The sequence below is a fragment of the Alosa sapidissima genome, chromosome 13, assembly GCF_018492685.1.
Source record: "Alosa sapidissima isolate fAloSap1 chromosome 13, fAloSap1.pri, whole genome shotgun sequence".
Taxonomy (NCBI): Eukaryota; Metazoa; Chordata; class Actinopteri; order Clupeiformes; family Clupeidae; genus Alosa; species Alosa sapidissima.
In genome coordinates this window covers 21890588-21908087 of record NC_055969.1, presented here as the reverse complement: position 1 = coordinate 21908087, position 17500 = coordinate 21890588, and the positions used below count along the sequence as shown (strand labels likewise).

The 17500-nt window shown below is 41.9% G+C and overlaps 1 protein-coding gene across 4 annotated transcripts in view; it reads left to right on the top strand.

Annotated features, from left to right (window-relative positions):
- The window catches only part of lamc3 (laminin, gamma 3), a 128935-nt gene that overhangs the window by 52386 nt on the left and 59049 nt on the right, over positions 1 to 17500 (top strand). For all 4 annotated transcript variants that reach the window (XR_006021659.1, XM_042059660.1, XM_042059659.1 and 1 more), the window contains exon 9: positions 2703 to 2822. Coding sequence is in view for 3 of the 4 variants with exons in the window: in XM_042059660.1 (XP_041915594.1) it covers positions 2703 to 2822 (120 nt within the window). In the remaining variant the exon portion in view is untranslated. The remainder of the gene's footprint in view (positions 1 to 2702; positions 2823 to 17500) is intronic.

Sequence of the window (17500 nt, the reverse complement as noted above, 5' to 3'; positions counted from 1 at the left end):
TTTTTTGTATGTTGGTCTTAAGGGGGCATGTCAACCCATCCCATTACCACTTATTTCATGTATAGCGCCACCTAGTTAAAAATTAAAAAGCAAAAGATTAGGTGTTTTCATCTCAATATCTCTGGCTGACAAGGTCAAAACTGCACGAAATTAAAAGTGTAGGATCATTATGACACCCTCTGAATGCATGCCAAGTTTTGTGTACTTTCGTTCATGGGGGGCCTTACAATAAAATAATTTATGTGTACATTTAGTGACGTACACCAACAAGGATTCCCGGGACACTGAAAGACCGGGGTACACAAAACTTGGTGGGCATGTACCCCCACATGGATAGCATGGAACCGTCATTTTTCGTTTTCATCTGCAGCCCCCCCGCTGGACTGGACCCCCGAAAGGAGGGTAGGGCAGACACAGTTCTCTGTGAATCTTTTATGGTATGTTGGTCTCAAGGGCCCACATCAACCTGGCTCATAATCACTCATTTGTGATTTGCCCCCCCCGGTAAAAAATGAAAATCAGTAGGATTAAAAGAAAGCCAAAATAAATATTCATCATCATCATCATCATGGCTGCATTTTCAGTATTGGCGAGAAGTAGTCGTTTGTCCACTAGATGGCGCATCGTTGCAGTGCGACGTAATTTTGTTGGAAGTTAAAAGTGGGTTGGAAAAAACAATGGACGCTTCATACAAGGACTGTAATTTACCGCAGCGAACATCTAATAAGGATAGGACGATGTTCACATGAAGTGTAATTCCCATTTCTTCTTGAAGCCGAAATAAATCTGAGGATGTTTATCGGACATGCTTGGTTTTTACTGCAGGTATGTTAATCTTGTAATATCAATAAGGACCTAGGTAATGTTACCGTTAGCGTTGGTTGAGTGATGGAGGCATTTGATTTATTGCATTTGTAGAAAACTATAAATGCGGTTATACCAAGCAAATGTATAGCAGCACTGTTTGTATCTTTCGACTGTCATTTATTGCACGTGCTACAAAATCATTCTGTGCAATGGAAGATTTACCAACGTTACACCGGTCTGATACAGTTTTGCCTATACATGCGTGAGACTGAGACGCCTGTTTATTTTGTTTTAAGTGCGTGGAGGGTGTGAGAGGGGAATCGATGTGCTTTGATTACAGCTTGGTAGTTGTAGTCTTGTGAAATTAAAAAGCACGTGTGTGTGAAGTATCCAAACAATGACACCTTCATTTCATTATGGCTGCTTTAGCAACACACCTTAAGCTACTGTGTAGTGGGTCCCATCTAGATGTGGCTACTTCATTCGCGCTTTCCTTGACTCATGGAGCTGCTTGAATGTTATTACAATTTTTCGCCACGATATGGCAGTTTAAGTCCGCTTGATACTGTAAGGCGTAAGCCATTGGTTTCCAAAGGAGATTTTATTTGTGTCGCCAGCATAGCCTATTGACAATTTATGTTGTAAATAGGCCTACCTTATAATCCTACCTGTAGCTTAGGGAAGCTAACAGCTTTCTATTAGGATCTAGTTTGTTAGTTACCGTTTTGTCATAACTCCCTGATGCATTTTTGCATTTAGAATAGCCAGAGCGTGTATATCTCAATCGGAAAATTAAACAATATCGGGTGCCTATGGACTAGGCTGGGTGAACCCAGCCTGATCTGCCCGCTATTTATTTTTTGATTTCTTAAAAGATTGAGCTTGGTCTGATGAAAGCCAGACTAGCCATGGACCTCAGTTACACAATGCAAGGGAACATGAATCAGCCTATATTTGCACGAACAATAACGGACAAAAGCTCTTCAACTTTGGCCCGTTAAAATGTGTATGAACAGTCTAGCGACGCATTTCATCAAGGCCCATTTGGACATGTCAGTTATTTGCACCACTGGTTAGATGTAAAACAGCATTTCGTTTCAGACTAGGCTACTGTTACTTAATTTGTGCATTAACAATAACGTTTCAGACTACTGTTACTTAATTTGTGCATTGACAATAAAGTATTACATGAACTAAAGATGACTAAAATCTTATGTAGAAGAAGAAACATTCACAAAAAATCCATCCATCCAAAAATGACCTTTGTTTTTGATAGCTGTTGAAAACGGCATGGAACTGACAGAGATGTTTTTGTTTATAAATACATAATAAATAAATAAATAACATTATGCTGATACCTTTTGCTTTTCCCAAATACAATGTAGCCTACAGGTGTAAGTGACCTTTCATCAATCCAGTTGCAATGGATGAACTGTGATGAACTGCCCTACTTGTGATTGTTTAGAGATTTTAAAGGTTTTATAACAATGCTACATCTTCTTTGGCTATTCTACAATCTATTCACCTTTTCAGCACCAGTAGGCTACTTTCTGTGCAGCCGCACACACACACTCCGGCATGCCAAACAAGCATACACAAAAGTTTCAAGAGTGGGGGATGGAGTAAAATATGGAGACAAATTGAAGTGTGATTTATTTTCGCGGAACGGATGTACAGGACTGAGCGGCGGTCATATTTTGTACCGCTATGCGGTACATCTAGTTTCACTTCAGTTAAGACCATTTCTCTCTCCCACTCTCTTTCTCTCTCTCTCTCTCTCTCTCTCTCTCTCTCTCTCTCTTTCTGTTTGTGTGTGTGTGTGTGTGTGTGTGTGTGTGAGTGTGTGTGTGTGTGTGTGTGTGTGTGTGTGTGTACATGTGCGTGTGTGTGTACAGATGCTGAGGGCTGGACAGGTCGTTTCTCAGACGGTCAGGACTCCGCCCTGCTGTGGAAAGAGGGTGAGGTCTACCTGCTCCCCTACAGCGACCACGACTTAGGCTACTACTCTGCACCAGGTGAGCAGACATGTCCAGACATACACCTGGGCTACCACCCACACACACACACACACACACACACACACACACACACACCCACACACACACACACACACCCAACCACACACATAAGCTACGAAACACACACATCCAACCACACTTATGGACGACTACTACTCCAGTTGAGCAGACATGTCCAAACACACACATGAGCTACTACACACACACACACACCTGGGCTACTATAACAAAACACACACCTTGACTACTACACCCAAACACACCTTGACTACTACACCCAAACACACCTGGGCTACCAGTCCGCACCAGGTAAGCTCGCCCAAACACACACCTGAGCTACCACACACACACACACACACACACACACACACACACACATACACCTCACACCCAAGCACACACTTGGGCCACTACACCTAAACACACACCTGGGTTGCTACATCCAAATACACACCTGGGCTACTATGAGGGGACATCCAAATGACATCCAAACACTGCAGCCGCTTGCACTTTTAGTTTTGCACCCCAGGTTCTGCAGTATACAGTCAAAGTACTTTTAGGCAAGTCCCTCCACTTGGCGGCCATATTGTAACTCTTCTTGTGTACTTATCTGCCATCTATTTCGGCAGAAATGTGCGTGCACAAGGCTTCACGACACCAACCTTGCTCCAGCGGCGAGATTACAACACATGATTGGCACAATGTCTTCACAACACACCACATGATTGGCTCAATGTATTGACATGTCGACTTTTTTGCTGCGGAAGGGGCGAGATATGTGTAGACAACTGCCATATTGGCGTTACAAACTAACCCAATGCATTTCTATAGAGGATTTTTTGAGTGCTGTGTCTCCTCATTAGAGGAGTCTAAGAAAGATATTGAAGAAGAAAACAAGTACCATTGAACCACACTTCATGCCCATTTAAAGACTTCCTTGCAAATATACTGTGCAACTCATAAACAAGGACACTGTTTTATCAGTCGCTGGAGAACACTTGAGATGTTCTAGTAAATGTGAGACAACACAAACACACACACACACACACACACACACACACACACACACAAACACACACACACATTTCAAGTTCATGAAGTGGTCACAGATGGTGTTCTGTTTCGACTGGACAGGGCCTCTGCACCACACGGAGGTATTTCCTCAAGTGAGTGAGAAAGTGCTTGTCTCGAGTATACACACTCCAGAGAGCCACGCTTAGACCATGACAGTGTTTAATGGTTGTGGAATGCTCCTGTGGTAAACCATGAGCCTCCCGAAGCCCGGAGGAGACAGTGGAATGTGAGAGTGTGTAAGCTTTGATCACAAACATCCTTGTCTGGACCGCTCTGGTCTGAAACTAATCACGGTCAGAGCGTGGGATTGGGGCGTTGAGTTTCTCACACAATCAATGAAGACACGACTACAAGAATCTCTTCTACAGTTGGGCATCTCTTTTAAAGGAGAAATCAGGTGAAAAGCGGGGCTTGTGGACTTGCCCCCAGAGTGTAGCACTGTAGCTGCCTGGCTGCTTTAGCTGCTGGAACTGGTAACTCCAGCTAGGTAAAAATGATTGTTTTCGGGGTTTCTTTTCTGTACCAACAGTACTCGTGACCTCAAAAAAACGGACATCTATTTGAAAAATTGCTGTATTTCTCCTTTAAGGGCCCGTCCACACGGAGACGCTTTTTAGGTTAAACGCAGAGGTTTTGCTTCGTCTTGGCCGAGCGTCCAAACGAATCCTGTAAACGCACTGCCCGAAACCGCACTTTTCTGAAACCTGGTCCCAGAGTGGAGAAATCTGAAACCGTAGCCCGTTTGAATTCGTTTAGACAGCGAAACCGCACATCCTGCTTGTGTATCGATGATGTCACCTCAGCTGCCCTGGACTTGCAATTATAGTATTGCCTAACAATACTAGTTTTCATACATGACATTACCTACGATTACACTCCGTAAAATAAATATCACAACTGGTGCTGCGCAGCGCCGATAGCTTATGACTTGGTGGACTGAACACTGTTTTTCCCGTTTTTTTTAATGCATTCTAGCTACTGTCAGTGACGCAAGAGAACTTATGTTATTAGGAAAGTGCGATGTAAGTTCAGGCTACATTAATTTGTGCTTAGTGCCAGTGTCATTCATTTATTTTACATGTCTTACAACATATATACATGCATTCACAGTCGAGTGAAATCAGATATAAGCATACAAAGACGCTTAGAACTCATGTTAAGCCGATGGTAGCACACTGATAGCAAATGCGCGATTTGATTTGATGCAGGCAAACGTATTGTTACTAACGAAGGTTTTATAGCAATATTATAAATGTGGCGACAGAATAGCCTAGAACTTAGGTAAGCCTTGCGTTTAGTGATAGCCAAAACTAATGTGAATCACGGACTACAACCAAAGAAAGTAAAGGTGATTAGGCCTACCTGCGTTAGCCATATAAAGGACGGGACTGCACCCTTCACAAACCGTAAAATAAAGTTTATTAGTTTTACAGTTGACTACAGTTGACAGTTCACCATCAGTCCACACAAACAATTCTGGTTTCCTTGCACTAGCCATTTTGTCATAGCTTATTCTGTCTGTTTGTAAAGCACAAACTTTGGTCAATTTCTGTAAAGAAACAGTGCCACCTATAGGCCTGGGGTATGAAGTAACGTGTTGAGTCGTCTTGAGATGGATCCGTTTGGACGCAAATATTCTTGATGCGGTTTCAGGGAAGACGGAGGAAAAAAAGATCGGTTTCGTACGTGTGGACTAGCCCTAAGTGTCCTATGTCACAGAAAACAAGTTCAAGTTCAAGTATTTAGTACATTATCATACAACATGTACATGCATTCAGTGTCATTCAAATGGCATTGAATGTACTTTATATTATAGGCATAGGACACTACTGTAGATCAATCAATGATGAGAATAAGAAAAATATAAATAGCACAAAAAAAAAAATACAAACCAAACAATATATGTAAATAAAATCAAAATAACAGATATGTAACTCTAAGGAATAACCTTATTTTGAAACAAGTTCAATCACCTTTAAATGTTTCAGGTGAATGTAATCCAAAGCAACTTAAAGGACAACAGATCTAAGCGAAAAATGTCTGGAGTTCCCCTGTAAGAGACATGCATAGGCGATCACCTGACTGGGCTTCTATAAACACTGCTATATATGAATATGAATATATATAAATTAACTGTCCACTCTTGAACTCGCCGGTATGAATGAATCACAGGACTTAAGCTGTTTTCTGTAAATATGAGTGTTATAGACAATAGGGTATTGTCCATTGGTTTAGCTGTATTTGTGGCATTGGGGATACATTGTTTATACCTGTGACCTATATTTATTTGTCTACAAAACTCTTTGCTCATGTTGGATTTTTGATGATGCTATTTTTTTTTTTTTGTAATTTACTGTTTATTAAGCTTTTCCAGTTTACATCACAACTCTCCCTCATGGGACAGAACAACAGTACAAAAACAAAACACAACCAAAATAAGACAAAAAAAAAAAAAGATACAAACACTGCAGAGGCCTGCAGTACTTAAATTACACAAAGTCAGGTCTTATTGCTAACACATAATAAACCCTATTGATTTCTCAATGTGAAAGTAATTCTCTCCATATTATAGATATACACAACATCAATCCAATCATCCACAGTAGGAGGGGCCTTCTGAAGCCATTTTCTTGTCAAGGCCTTTTTGGCCGCCACTAATAGGACTCTCAACAGATTTTTGACTAGTTTTCCACATTGAAGTTCCTCAAAGTCACAGAGATACAATGTTTTGAAATCATAGTTAATTCTTATGCTAAAATGCTAGTTCTAAATGGTTATGGACACTTAACCAAAAAGGACCAACAAAGGCACAATTCCAAAAAATGTGAAAGTGATCTGCCATAATGCATCCACAACATCTCCAGCAGTTAGTTTGAGTAGAATATTTTGCCTTTTGGGCTGGAGTATAAAAGAATCTAATAATGTTTTTCCAACTAAAGAATCTCCAGGAGGGTGAACTTGTCATCCTCCACTGATGTGCACAGATCCCTTCCCACTCCTTCTGCGATAATGACAAGCTACTCTCCTTTTCCCACCTGGATTTGATTGACATTGCATTGTCTCTTGCCAAGGCCTGAAGAGCAACATATAGTCTAGATATTATTTTCCTGTAAGCTACATATTCACAGGCTTTCAGAAAGATGTCGATAATAATGTTTCTACAAGGTTCTTTCTCTTTCTTTATAAAATATTTATTAATAAAGTCTCTGATTTGCAGATATCTAAAATGGTCCTGATTCTCTAATCCAAACTGGTCCTTCAGCTCCTAAAAACTCAGCACTAAATCTTATTTTATTAAAGAGCTGCATGTCGTAAGACCTTTGTTGTTCCACACAAGGAATTGTTTGTCGTGGATACTGGGTATAAAATCAGCGTCGTAGGCAAACCATTTGAAGATACTCATCCTGTCTCTCAGGTGGTGTCGTTTAGCTATTTTATCCCATATCCCCAGAGAGCAAGATATCCAGGGATTACTGGGATCAGAAATTTGGTCAATTAGTGAACAGTCACCAATTAACATACTCATTGGACATCTTCCTCCCATTGAGCATTCTATTTCTTTCCACCTTGATCTATAACTGGGCATACACCATCCGACTAAAAATCTAAGTTGAGCAGCCTTGTAATAATCTAGTAGACATGGGAGAGCAAGCCCTCCCCTATCTTTAGCCAGTTTTAGTGTTTTGTACCTTACTCTAGGTTTTTTCCCTGCCCAGATGAATCTAGCTAGAAGTTTATCCCATTCCATAAAGTAATGTTCGGGCTTCTCAATAGGTATGGAATACATACAGAAGTCTCCAGTGACCTGGTTTCATCCTGCGCTCGTCAGAAAGAGTCATGTACACTGGGCAATGATCTGAAAGATCAATAGTTCCGATACGACAACTCCGATACGACAACTTAGTTCCGATACGACAACTCCCTACCAAATATAAGAAAATAGTCGATTCTAGAATATGAAGAATGGGGAGATGAAAAATGGGTGTAGTCCCTGACTGAAGGATTGTAAAACCTTCATACATCCACCAAGCCCACCTCTGAAATGATACTAGTAATCTTTTTGGTTAACTTCTTGGGCTGAGAAGTTCGGGTGTTAGAGGAATCAAGAGTCGGGTTCAAAGTAATGTTGAAATCACCCCCACATATCAAGGTTCCCTGTGACTCAGTCACTGCCCTATCTAATATTTTTTGGTGAAAATCAGAATTTGAGCTTGGGGGAATGTATACATTATATAGAGTAAAGTAGTTCCCATTAACCTTTCCCTTAAGCAATATAAATCTGCCTTCCCTGTCTTTAATTGTAGATAAGAGTTCGTATGTCACCCTTCTAGAGATCAAAATGGCCACCCCCCTATTATGCTTAGATCCATTAACTCACTAAAACATGCAGCTAGCCCGCAAAAGGTCTCTCTTACATAACCTACACTTTAGCTGAGGTCTGCCCGCTGGAAGACGGTACACAAATAAATAAACAAAGTACACCTACATTAAGGCGTGTTCTTATCTTTGTGTAGAGGCTATAAGGCTTGCAGCCTGATGATGATTGATGGATCATCTCACTGATTGATTGCAGCTTGCCTGCTTACATCCGGGTGCGCAGCAGTCCTTGCAAACAATTAGTCTTAGGCCTACGATGTCAAAGTGTATCAACTTACAACTGCCACAATCGATTTTAGACTAGTTCATTCACCATTCATTGGGATTTACGATTTTTTTTTATTGGTTTATGTTGGTTTGTGTAGGTTATTAGCCATGCTGATATGAACCTTTATTACGTCAGACGTAATTTCAATCCACTCTTGAAAGAAATGAGTTTGGGGGTCAGTTCTACTCATATACTAAGAGCTAATCTTGTAATAATCAATAACTGGGAAACTAGTTGAGTGAACTTAAAACTTTTGTGGTGCCTGAACAATATGGCAGCTTTGAGTACAGCTCTGCAATTTTATTGAGTTTAGAACACTGTTGGGGAATACAGTGTAGTTTGATCATTGTGAACTCCTAAGTTTTGAAATACAGTAGAGTTACAGTGTGTGTGTGTGCGTGCGTGCGTGCGTGTGTGTGCGTGCGTGCGTGTGTGTGTGTGTGTATGTGTGTGTGTGTGTGCGTGCGTGCGTGCGTGCGTGCGTGCGCGTGTGTGTGTGTGCGTGCGTGCGTGCGTGCGTGCGTGTGTGTGTGCGTGCGTGCGTGTGCATGCATGTGTGTGTGCGTGTGTGCGTGCGTGCGTGCGTGCGTGCGTGTGTATGTGTGTGTGTGTGTGGAGGATCACATCTGGCCTTAAGAGAGTATTTCCTCCCTGGACATATTTCTTTAAAGTTCTTTAAAGCAAAAGAGAGTTTTTTTCACTTTCTTTCTCTCTCCCCTGTCTCTCTCTCTCTCTCTCTCTCTTCCTTTCTAACTTTCTCTTTCTTTATTTCCTGCTTTCTCACTCCCAACTGTCGAAAAGGGATTCATTTGTTGTTTACGTGTGTGTGTGTGTGTGTGTGTGTGCGCTCGTGCGTATGTGTGTGAGAGAGAGTCTATGTGTGTATGTGTGTATGTGTGTGCCTGCGTGTACTGTATGTGGGCGCGTGTGTGTGTGCGTGTGTGAGAGAGAGAGAGTGTGTGTGTGTGTGTGAGAGAGAGATTGTGTGTGTGTGTGTGTGTGTGGTGTGTGTGTGTGTGTGTGTGTGTGTGTGTGACAGTCTCCTACTACTTCCTCTTATCATCAGTCCACAGTTCTTGTTGTTGTTGTCTTCGCTGAGTAGTAAAAGCTGGAGATCTATTACTGCGCCTTCCTTCTTTAATGATCTCATTTTCGCTCTCCCCTCTCTCTTCCCTCTCTCCCCACTCTCATCCCTCTCTTTTCCCTCTCTCTTTCTCATTCCTCTCTCCTCTCTCCCCTCTCTCCCCACTCTCATCCCTCTCTTTTCCCTCTCTCTTTCTCATTCCTCTCTCCTCTCTCCCCTCTCTCTTCCCTCTCTCTCTCCTCTCTAGCCTCTCATCTGTTTTCATCCCCTCATCCATCCCCTGCTGCTTTATTCCAGCCATTAGCACGTGTGTGTGTGTGTGTGTGTGTGTGTGTGTGTGTGTGTGTGTACAATGACTTTAAAGATTAGAGAAGACTTGTGCCCACTGTAGTGAGGTTGAAAGAGTTCTAATTTTGTTTGTGCCTCGCCCCCCCTCTCTCTCTCCTCCCCCTCCCCTCCCCCCCTTTCTCTCTCTCTTCCCTCCCTCTCTCTCTCTCTCCATCACTTCCTCTCTCTCGTAATCCTGTCAGGGGTTTGGCAGGAGATAATTCAGAGTCAAACCCCAGCAGTGGTTCAAAAGCACCCAAATCAATTCTCTGTGATTCTCACTAATCAATTTGTCACCTATTTTTGTTGGGTGTTTGACAGTAACCATCTTAGTGGGCCATTTTGCATGTGTGTGTGTGTGTGTGTGTGTGTGTGCCCTCTAGACTGGTTTTGCTTCCTTCACAGTGCCACTCCACATCACCACAATCCTTCAGCCCTATTTAATTCTCAAGGCTCCCAAAACACATATACACATACACATACACACACACATACACATTCACACACACATTACCTACACAGGGCAATAAATAGGACATTAGCTTAGCTCTGCACCAAATAATACAATTAGCTTGTACATTTCTGGAGCTATGCTTTCTCTCTCTCTCTCTCTCTCTCGCTCTCTCTCTCTCTTCTTCTTCTTCTCTCTCTCTCTCTCTCTCTCTCTCACACACACACACACACACACACACACACACACACACACACACACACACACACTCACAGGACTTCTCCAGGACTATATCTCTCCTTTTCTCTCTCCCTTCAACTCTTTCTACTCTTTCTCTCTCTAGAGAGAGAAGAAGAGAGGGAGAGAAAAGAGAGAGGGAGAATTAGAAATATTGTAAAAAAAGGAGGGGAGATAAAAAATGAGAGAGATAAAATAAGAAGAGTGAAAGGGAGAGAGAGAGTGTGTGTGTGTGTGTGTGCGTGTGTGTGTGTGTGTGTGTATCGGAGCAGGAGGATCAAAGCCGAGGCGGATGTGGGCAGATCTGACCAGGTGTGAGAGGAGCACTGCTGAGAGACTCTCCACATAAACACACACACACAAACACACACACACACAAACACACACAAACACACACACATGAGATACGCTGAGAGACTCTCCACGTAAAGAAGCACTTGTGGAGTGCCAGTCTGGCTCCCCTTCACAACAACAGATCGGCCGCCAGAGCACTGTCCACTCCAAACGCAGCGTTTCCATGGACACTGCTGCCGAGAGAGGGACAGCAGCCAATCACCAGGCCACAGAGACTCACAGCAATCACATCAGTCAAGGATGCTCAAATTCAAATTCACCACACACTAACACACACACACGCACACACGCACACTCACACACGCACATGACTGTGAGGGTTACATCATAAATATTCCTTGAATATTTAAACACAGATATTTTAATTATTGATACACGTAGGGCTCACAACAAGCCTTGGAGATGGAAAGTGATTACAGTGACATCTGGCAATTTAATTAGAAAAAAGTAATTGTGTGGATCTTACTCTGTAGGGGCAGGGCAGGAGAATTAAATCCATCTCTATTTTCTGATAGACATGTACAGCTGCAAGCACATAGACACATACATACACAGCCTACATACATACATACATACATACATACATACATACATACATACATACATGCATACATACATAGATACATACATACATACATACATACATACATACATACATACATACATAATTACATAGGCTACATATATAGGCTATGTACATATATTAACACATACATATATACATACAGTACATACATACATACATATATACATACATACATACATACATACATACATACACACATACATACATACATGCATACATACATACTGTACATACAGACATATATACATACATACATACATACATACATACATACATACATGCATACATAAATACATAGGCTACATATATAGGCTATGTACATATATTAACACAAACATACATACATAGGCTACATATATAAGCTATGTACATATATTAACACATACATACATACATACATACATACATACATACATACATACATACATACATGTACATACATGCATACTGTACATACATACATACATAATGTTATGTATTAACATACATACATAGGTTATATACATACATTAACACATACATGCATAGCCTACACACACACACACACACATACATACATTTCATTGTTCGTCCTGCAGAAATGAATGCCCTCAAGTCCTTAAAGTCCAAGTTCAAGAAGATAAGTCTGAATGTAGATAAAGTCACAAAAAACAATCTCCCAAACAAATGTGTGTGTGTACGTGTGCATGTGTGTGTGTGTGTGTGTGTGTGTGTGTGTGTGTGTGTGTGTGTGTGATAAAGTCACAAACATAAAAGAGATCTCAATAGAAGTGCTAAAATCCTAATGAGAAGTCTCGGTCCACAGTTTAAATGGTGCGTTTGATTCACTGACAGGTGGGACTTGAGATCACTCTAGGGGGTAATTGCACTCTTTTGGTGACAAAAGGGAACAGTGACAGACTGTATGTGTGTGTGTGTGCGCGCGCGAGAGATAGAGTCTAGGTGTGTGTGTGTGTGTGAGAGAGAGATCACTCTAAGGGGTAATCACACTCTTTTACATCCTTGCATACAGATATACAAAGGAATGCATATTAACACAAACACACTCATTTGGCAGATGCTTTTATCCAAAGCGACTTACTGTACATATCTCAATTATATTACGAGGGCCATTGTCCTCGGAGCAACTTGGGGTTCAAGAGCACAACGTTGTAAGCCAGGAATTGAACCCACAACTTTTCAGGCTACTGCATGCTAGCCCAGCTCCTTAGCCACTACGCTACCACCAGGGGCGTCGCCAGCCGATTTTGCCGGGGCTTCAGCCCCGAAAGTTTTGAGAGTAGCCCCGAATGTATTTTGCAAAGTTGAATATGAAACCATTATTCGGATCGTGCATTGAAACTGTGAGATGAGATGGAACTATTTATCAAATATAAAAGCAGGACACGGTTTCCTCTCACTTTTCTTCATGCAGCAGATCTAACTTCAACGTTACCTTACCATAAAACATCATTTGAAACGTACTTAGAGCGCACGCACAAGAGGGGGGGGGGGAGAGTCAGAAATCATAAAGGCAACAAGGACAAGGAGGTTGTGGAGTTATGCTGTCGTCATTTAGGCTACAAGTTCAGGTTATTATCAGCCTGCCCATTGGCCTACAGTTTGGAGATGGCTACTTAGGTAGGCTATTTTGCCTTTGTAGAATCGAATTAGTGAGTCTACAATGATTCGTTCTCCTGGTAACACTTTACTTGACGGGTGAGTTCATAACACAATCATAGCAGCTGTTATAAACTGTACATAAAGCATTCATGACTGTTTCATGAGACATGACTAAACATTCATACCAAACCTTTTATGAATGTGGAAGACAGAACGATGACAACTTGTCAAAATAAAAGTCCAACAATCCAATACTTCACAACTTGTATAGTAAAGTGACATTCGATGTAGACTTCATAAGATATTCATGAAATATTGGAGGCTGGAGAGATTAAATTCATAAACACTGAGTTTAACACTGGGAGGTAAACTAGCCTACATTCAGCTGACTCGTATTTTTGTAACCTGGAATGGTTGGACATTCCCAGTAGCAAAAGATGAGAAATCATAAGGTTACATCATAAAACAAATACATTTATATGAAACAAAAAATATTTGCTTGACCATGTTCTGTCTTTTTGGAACTGGACTAGCCCACTGACTCAGATGTGACGTGATCAGGTATCGTCCACGACCAGGTTTGGAACAAAAACGGCAATGCTGCTTTGCGGTTGTTGGACTTTTATTTTGACAAGTTGTCGTCGTTCTGTTTTCCACATTCATGAAAGGTTTGGTATGAATGTTGAGTCATGTCCCATGAAACAGTCATGAATGCTTTATGTGCAGTTTATGACAGCTGCTATGAATGTGTTATGAACTCACCCGTCAAGTAAAGTGTTACCGTTCTCCTTAAGTAAGGGATAATGTATAGAACGCCGGTCATTATTGGGAAAATAAGTCCTGACAGGGCGAACCGGACTGCGACGCGCAGCGGAGGGGTCTTGTTCCGCCCTGAAGGAAACAAATAGTTCACAACAGCACACGCTGAACTTGAATCAAACATTCTTTAGAACACAGCTGACCAACCGTCCACTTTCACTTTTGAATAAAGTTCCAGTCCTTGCGTAGTAATATGAAAGACGTGAAATAGAAGCACAAAGCCCATTTTCCTTGACAGCGGTCTGTTATACTTAGCAACGGTCTGTTATTGAGAATTAGCAGACCACCGAACGTTGGGAAGCCCCATTCAAGTGAATGAAGCATTCTTCAGCATTATGAAGAGCCGTGTAATAAGCTAAGCATAACATGAACCAAATGATGCAGCTTGCTATTTAAAATAACACTTAGGTGGCTAGAGTTCGTTTTTATAGCAAACAGAAATGTCAAGATAGCAACATGTCATTACATCCTTTAATTGTCAAAATATTAGTGTAATGATATGCAATCAAGGTAGCACAAATGAGGCTAGAGTCAGTGGATAAATATATTAAAAGTGAGCAGGAAGGGCAGGCAAAATGGGAATTATGAGAACCTTTTAGACTCTATGGGCTAAGCCCCGAATGTTTTCAACTGCTGGCAACTCCCCTGGCTACCACCACCAGTGGTACATGGACATAGCAGCAACAAAAAAGAAATTAATGGTTTGTAGATGTGAGTTTATGTATTAAAGAATAGTTAACAAACTAGAAAACTAGTTAACAAACCCCGAATGGACTGCCTGAGCAGAAACTTTGAGAGCAGAGTGTCTTACTTTGCCCACACATTTTTTCATGCAACCACTGACACACTCAGAGAGCCACTCTCTAATTCAATCTCTGCTGTAATGTCCTGTCAATCAGAGCAAACACATCCTCTTAGATACAGAGATTGTCTCGCTGTGTGTTGCTGTGTGTGTGTGTGAGTCGGTGTGTGTGGGCATCTGTATGCCTCTCTCTTCTGCTCTCTTTTGTACTCTGTGTGTGTGTGTGTGTGTGTGTGTGTGTGTGTGTGTGTGTGTGTGTGTGTGTTGTTAGTGTCCCAGTGCCCACCTGGCTGGGGAATTGGCTAGTTGTTGAGTGTGTCCAGGGTAATTTAATCCAATCTGAGGTGATTTAATTGCTTTGGAATACGTTTCGAGCAGATAGATTGTCGCCCTGGCAACAGATCTGCCAAAATGTCTAGAGGTGTCTCCGTGGCTACAGATAATTTGTGAGTCTGAGAAAGGGCCGCAGTGACCACAAGAGGACGTTTGATCACAGACAGATGCACACTGAAATGGAAAGCTCTAGAAGGGAAAACTGTCTCTACCTTTACCTCTCTTGTGTGTGAGAGAGTGAGAGAGAAAGAGAAAGAGAGTGAGAGAGAAAGAGAAAAAGAGACTCTCTCTCTCTTTCTCTTTCACTCTCTCCAACACACACACACTACAATATACACACATGTGCACACATAAACAGACAAGCATACACTTCCACACAGAGACATGTACACCCAAAGACAGACCAATTATCACACATACAGCACACGCTCACACACACACATAATGGTCTGTTTCTCCACACCATTCTTTTTTTCCTCTTCATTGTGTGATATATCTCACTCCCCCCAGAAACACAAACACCTGTCAGTCTCTGTACTGTTGTCCTGTTGCTACCCCCTTGCCCTTCCAGCGAAACAGATGTTTTCAAAGCATCGTTTTGTTTGCTTGAAGGCGACAGTGAGACTATTTAAGATGATGGCGTGGTTGTCGTAAGGGCACGATTCAGTGACGCCTGCATAGTGTACTGCCGCACACACTGTGTGTATCGGCGAGTAGAGAAAGAATTCCCCCTGTTTGTATATTCACTCCAAGTTGGCTTACCATAACTTCCCAACTCTGCACTGTAGCCCATAAACTGCATGACAGGCTATTTATATTTTTCTCTAAAATAACCAAATGCATTTGTTCAACTTTATGAAGAAGAATTACGCACTAGGCTACTTGGAACGCACACATTTTGTTTGCGCACAGGGGCATCGATTACAGATCTTTAGCTATGTTAGGGCTGTATAAATATAGGCTGTTGTCAGGCGTAAATAAAGTACTTTGTTGGCTACATTATTAGCTGACCAAGGCACACATTTGCAATTGCGAAACGGACTACAGTAATACTGTAACACTTCCCACGTTGGGGGACGAATGTTGACATTTTCCCGCATTTTGGGTGAGAAACCTGGGAAATCTCCCTTATTTTCAATGCTCAATGTTGACAGCTATGTATCTCTCTCTCTCTCTCTCTCTCTCTCTCTCTCTCTCTCTCTCTCTCTCTCTCTCTCTCTCTCTCTCTCTCTCTCTCTCTCTCCAATTTTTCAATTCAATTCAATAATTCAATGAGCTTTATTGGCATGACTGTAAGTGTTACAATGTTGCCAAAGCAGTAGTTACATCAAAAAAATAGCAATTAATAGTAATAATAATAACAACTGACATGGACTATGGAGAATAATAAAAATAATAGAACATTAGAGCACACACACACACACACACACACACTCACATATACACACACACACCCACGCCACACACTCCCTCTCTCTCAGTCTGTCTGTGTGTTTCTTTCCCTATTACCTTCTCTCTGTGAGTTTCAGAACTCTTTTGCATCTGTAAACATAGAGTAATTGCTGCCAAAGCAAACAGGCACACAAACTAGAAGATTAGCAGACAAATAGATCTTCCATTTGCTGTCTTACTCTCTCACCCTCTCTTTCTCTCCTCATATCCATCTCTCTCTCTCCCTCTCTCTCTTTCTCTCATATCCATCTTTCTCTCTCCCTCTCTCTTCCTCTCCTCATATTCATCTCTCTCTCCTCACATCCATCTCTCTCCCCCTCTTTCTCTCTCTCTCCCCCCGTCTCTCTCTCTCTCTCCTCATATCCATCTCTTTCTCTTCTCATTCTCTCCTTACCTTTCTCATTTATCTACCTCTCTTCTCATACCTCTCTCTCCTTTGCTCTCCCCACCTCTCTCTCCCCCTCCCTCTCTCCCTTTCTCTATCTCCCTCCCTCTCTTTCTTTCTCTCCCTCTCCTAAGATGAGTGTTCTAGATCTGCCTCTGTGTGTCTTCACTCTGAGAGGGGTTAAGGCTGTGTTGATGATGTACTCTAGTTGCCACAGTGCTGGGACAGATGGCAGCTCCTCACCACAACACACAGAGAAAAATTCCCCCAAAGGTTTCGTTTTCTGTGTGTGTGTGTGTGTGTGTGTGTGTGTGTGTGTGTGTGTGTGTGTGTGTGTGTGTGTGTGTGTGTGTGTGTGTGTGTGTGTGTGTGTGTGTGTGCATGTGTGTGTGTGTGTGTGTGAGAGAGAGAGAGAGAGAGAGAGAGAGAGAGAGAGAGAGAACAGCACTCAATAGGTTTGAACTGGATCTCAGCGCAGCTCTGCTCCCTTCACATTGATTTTGCTTCCAGCTGAAGGACACAGC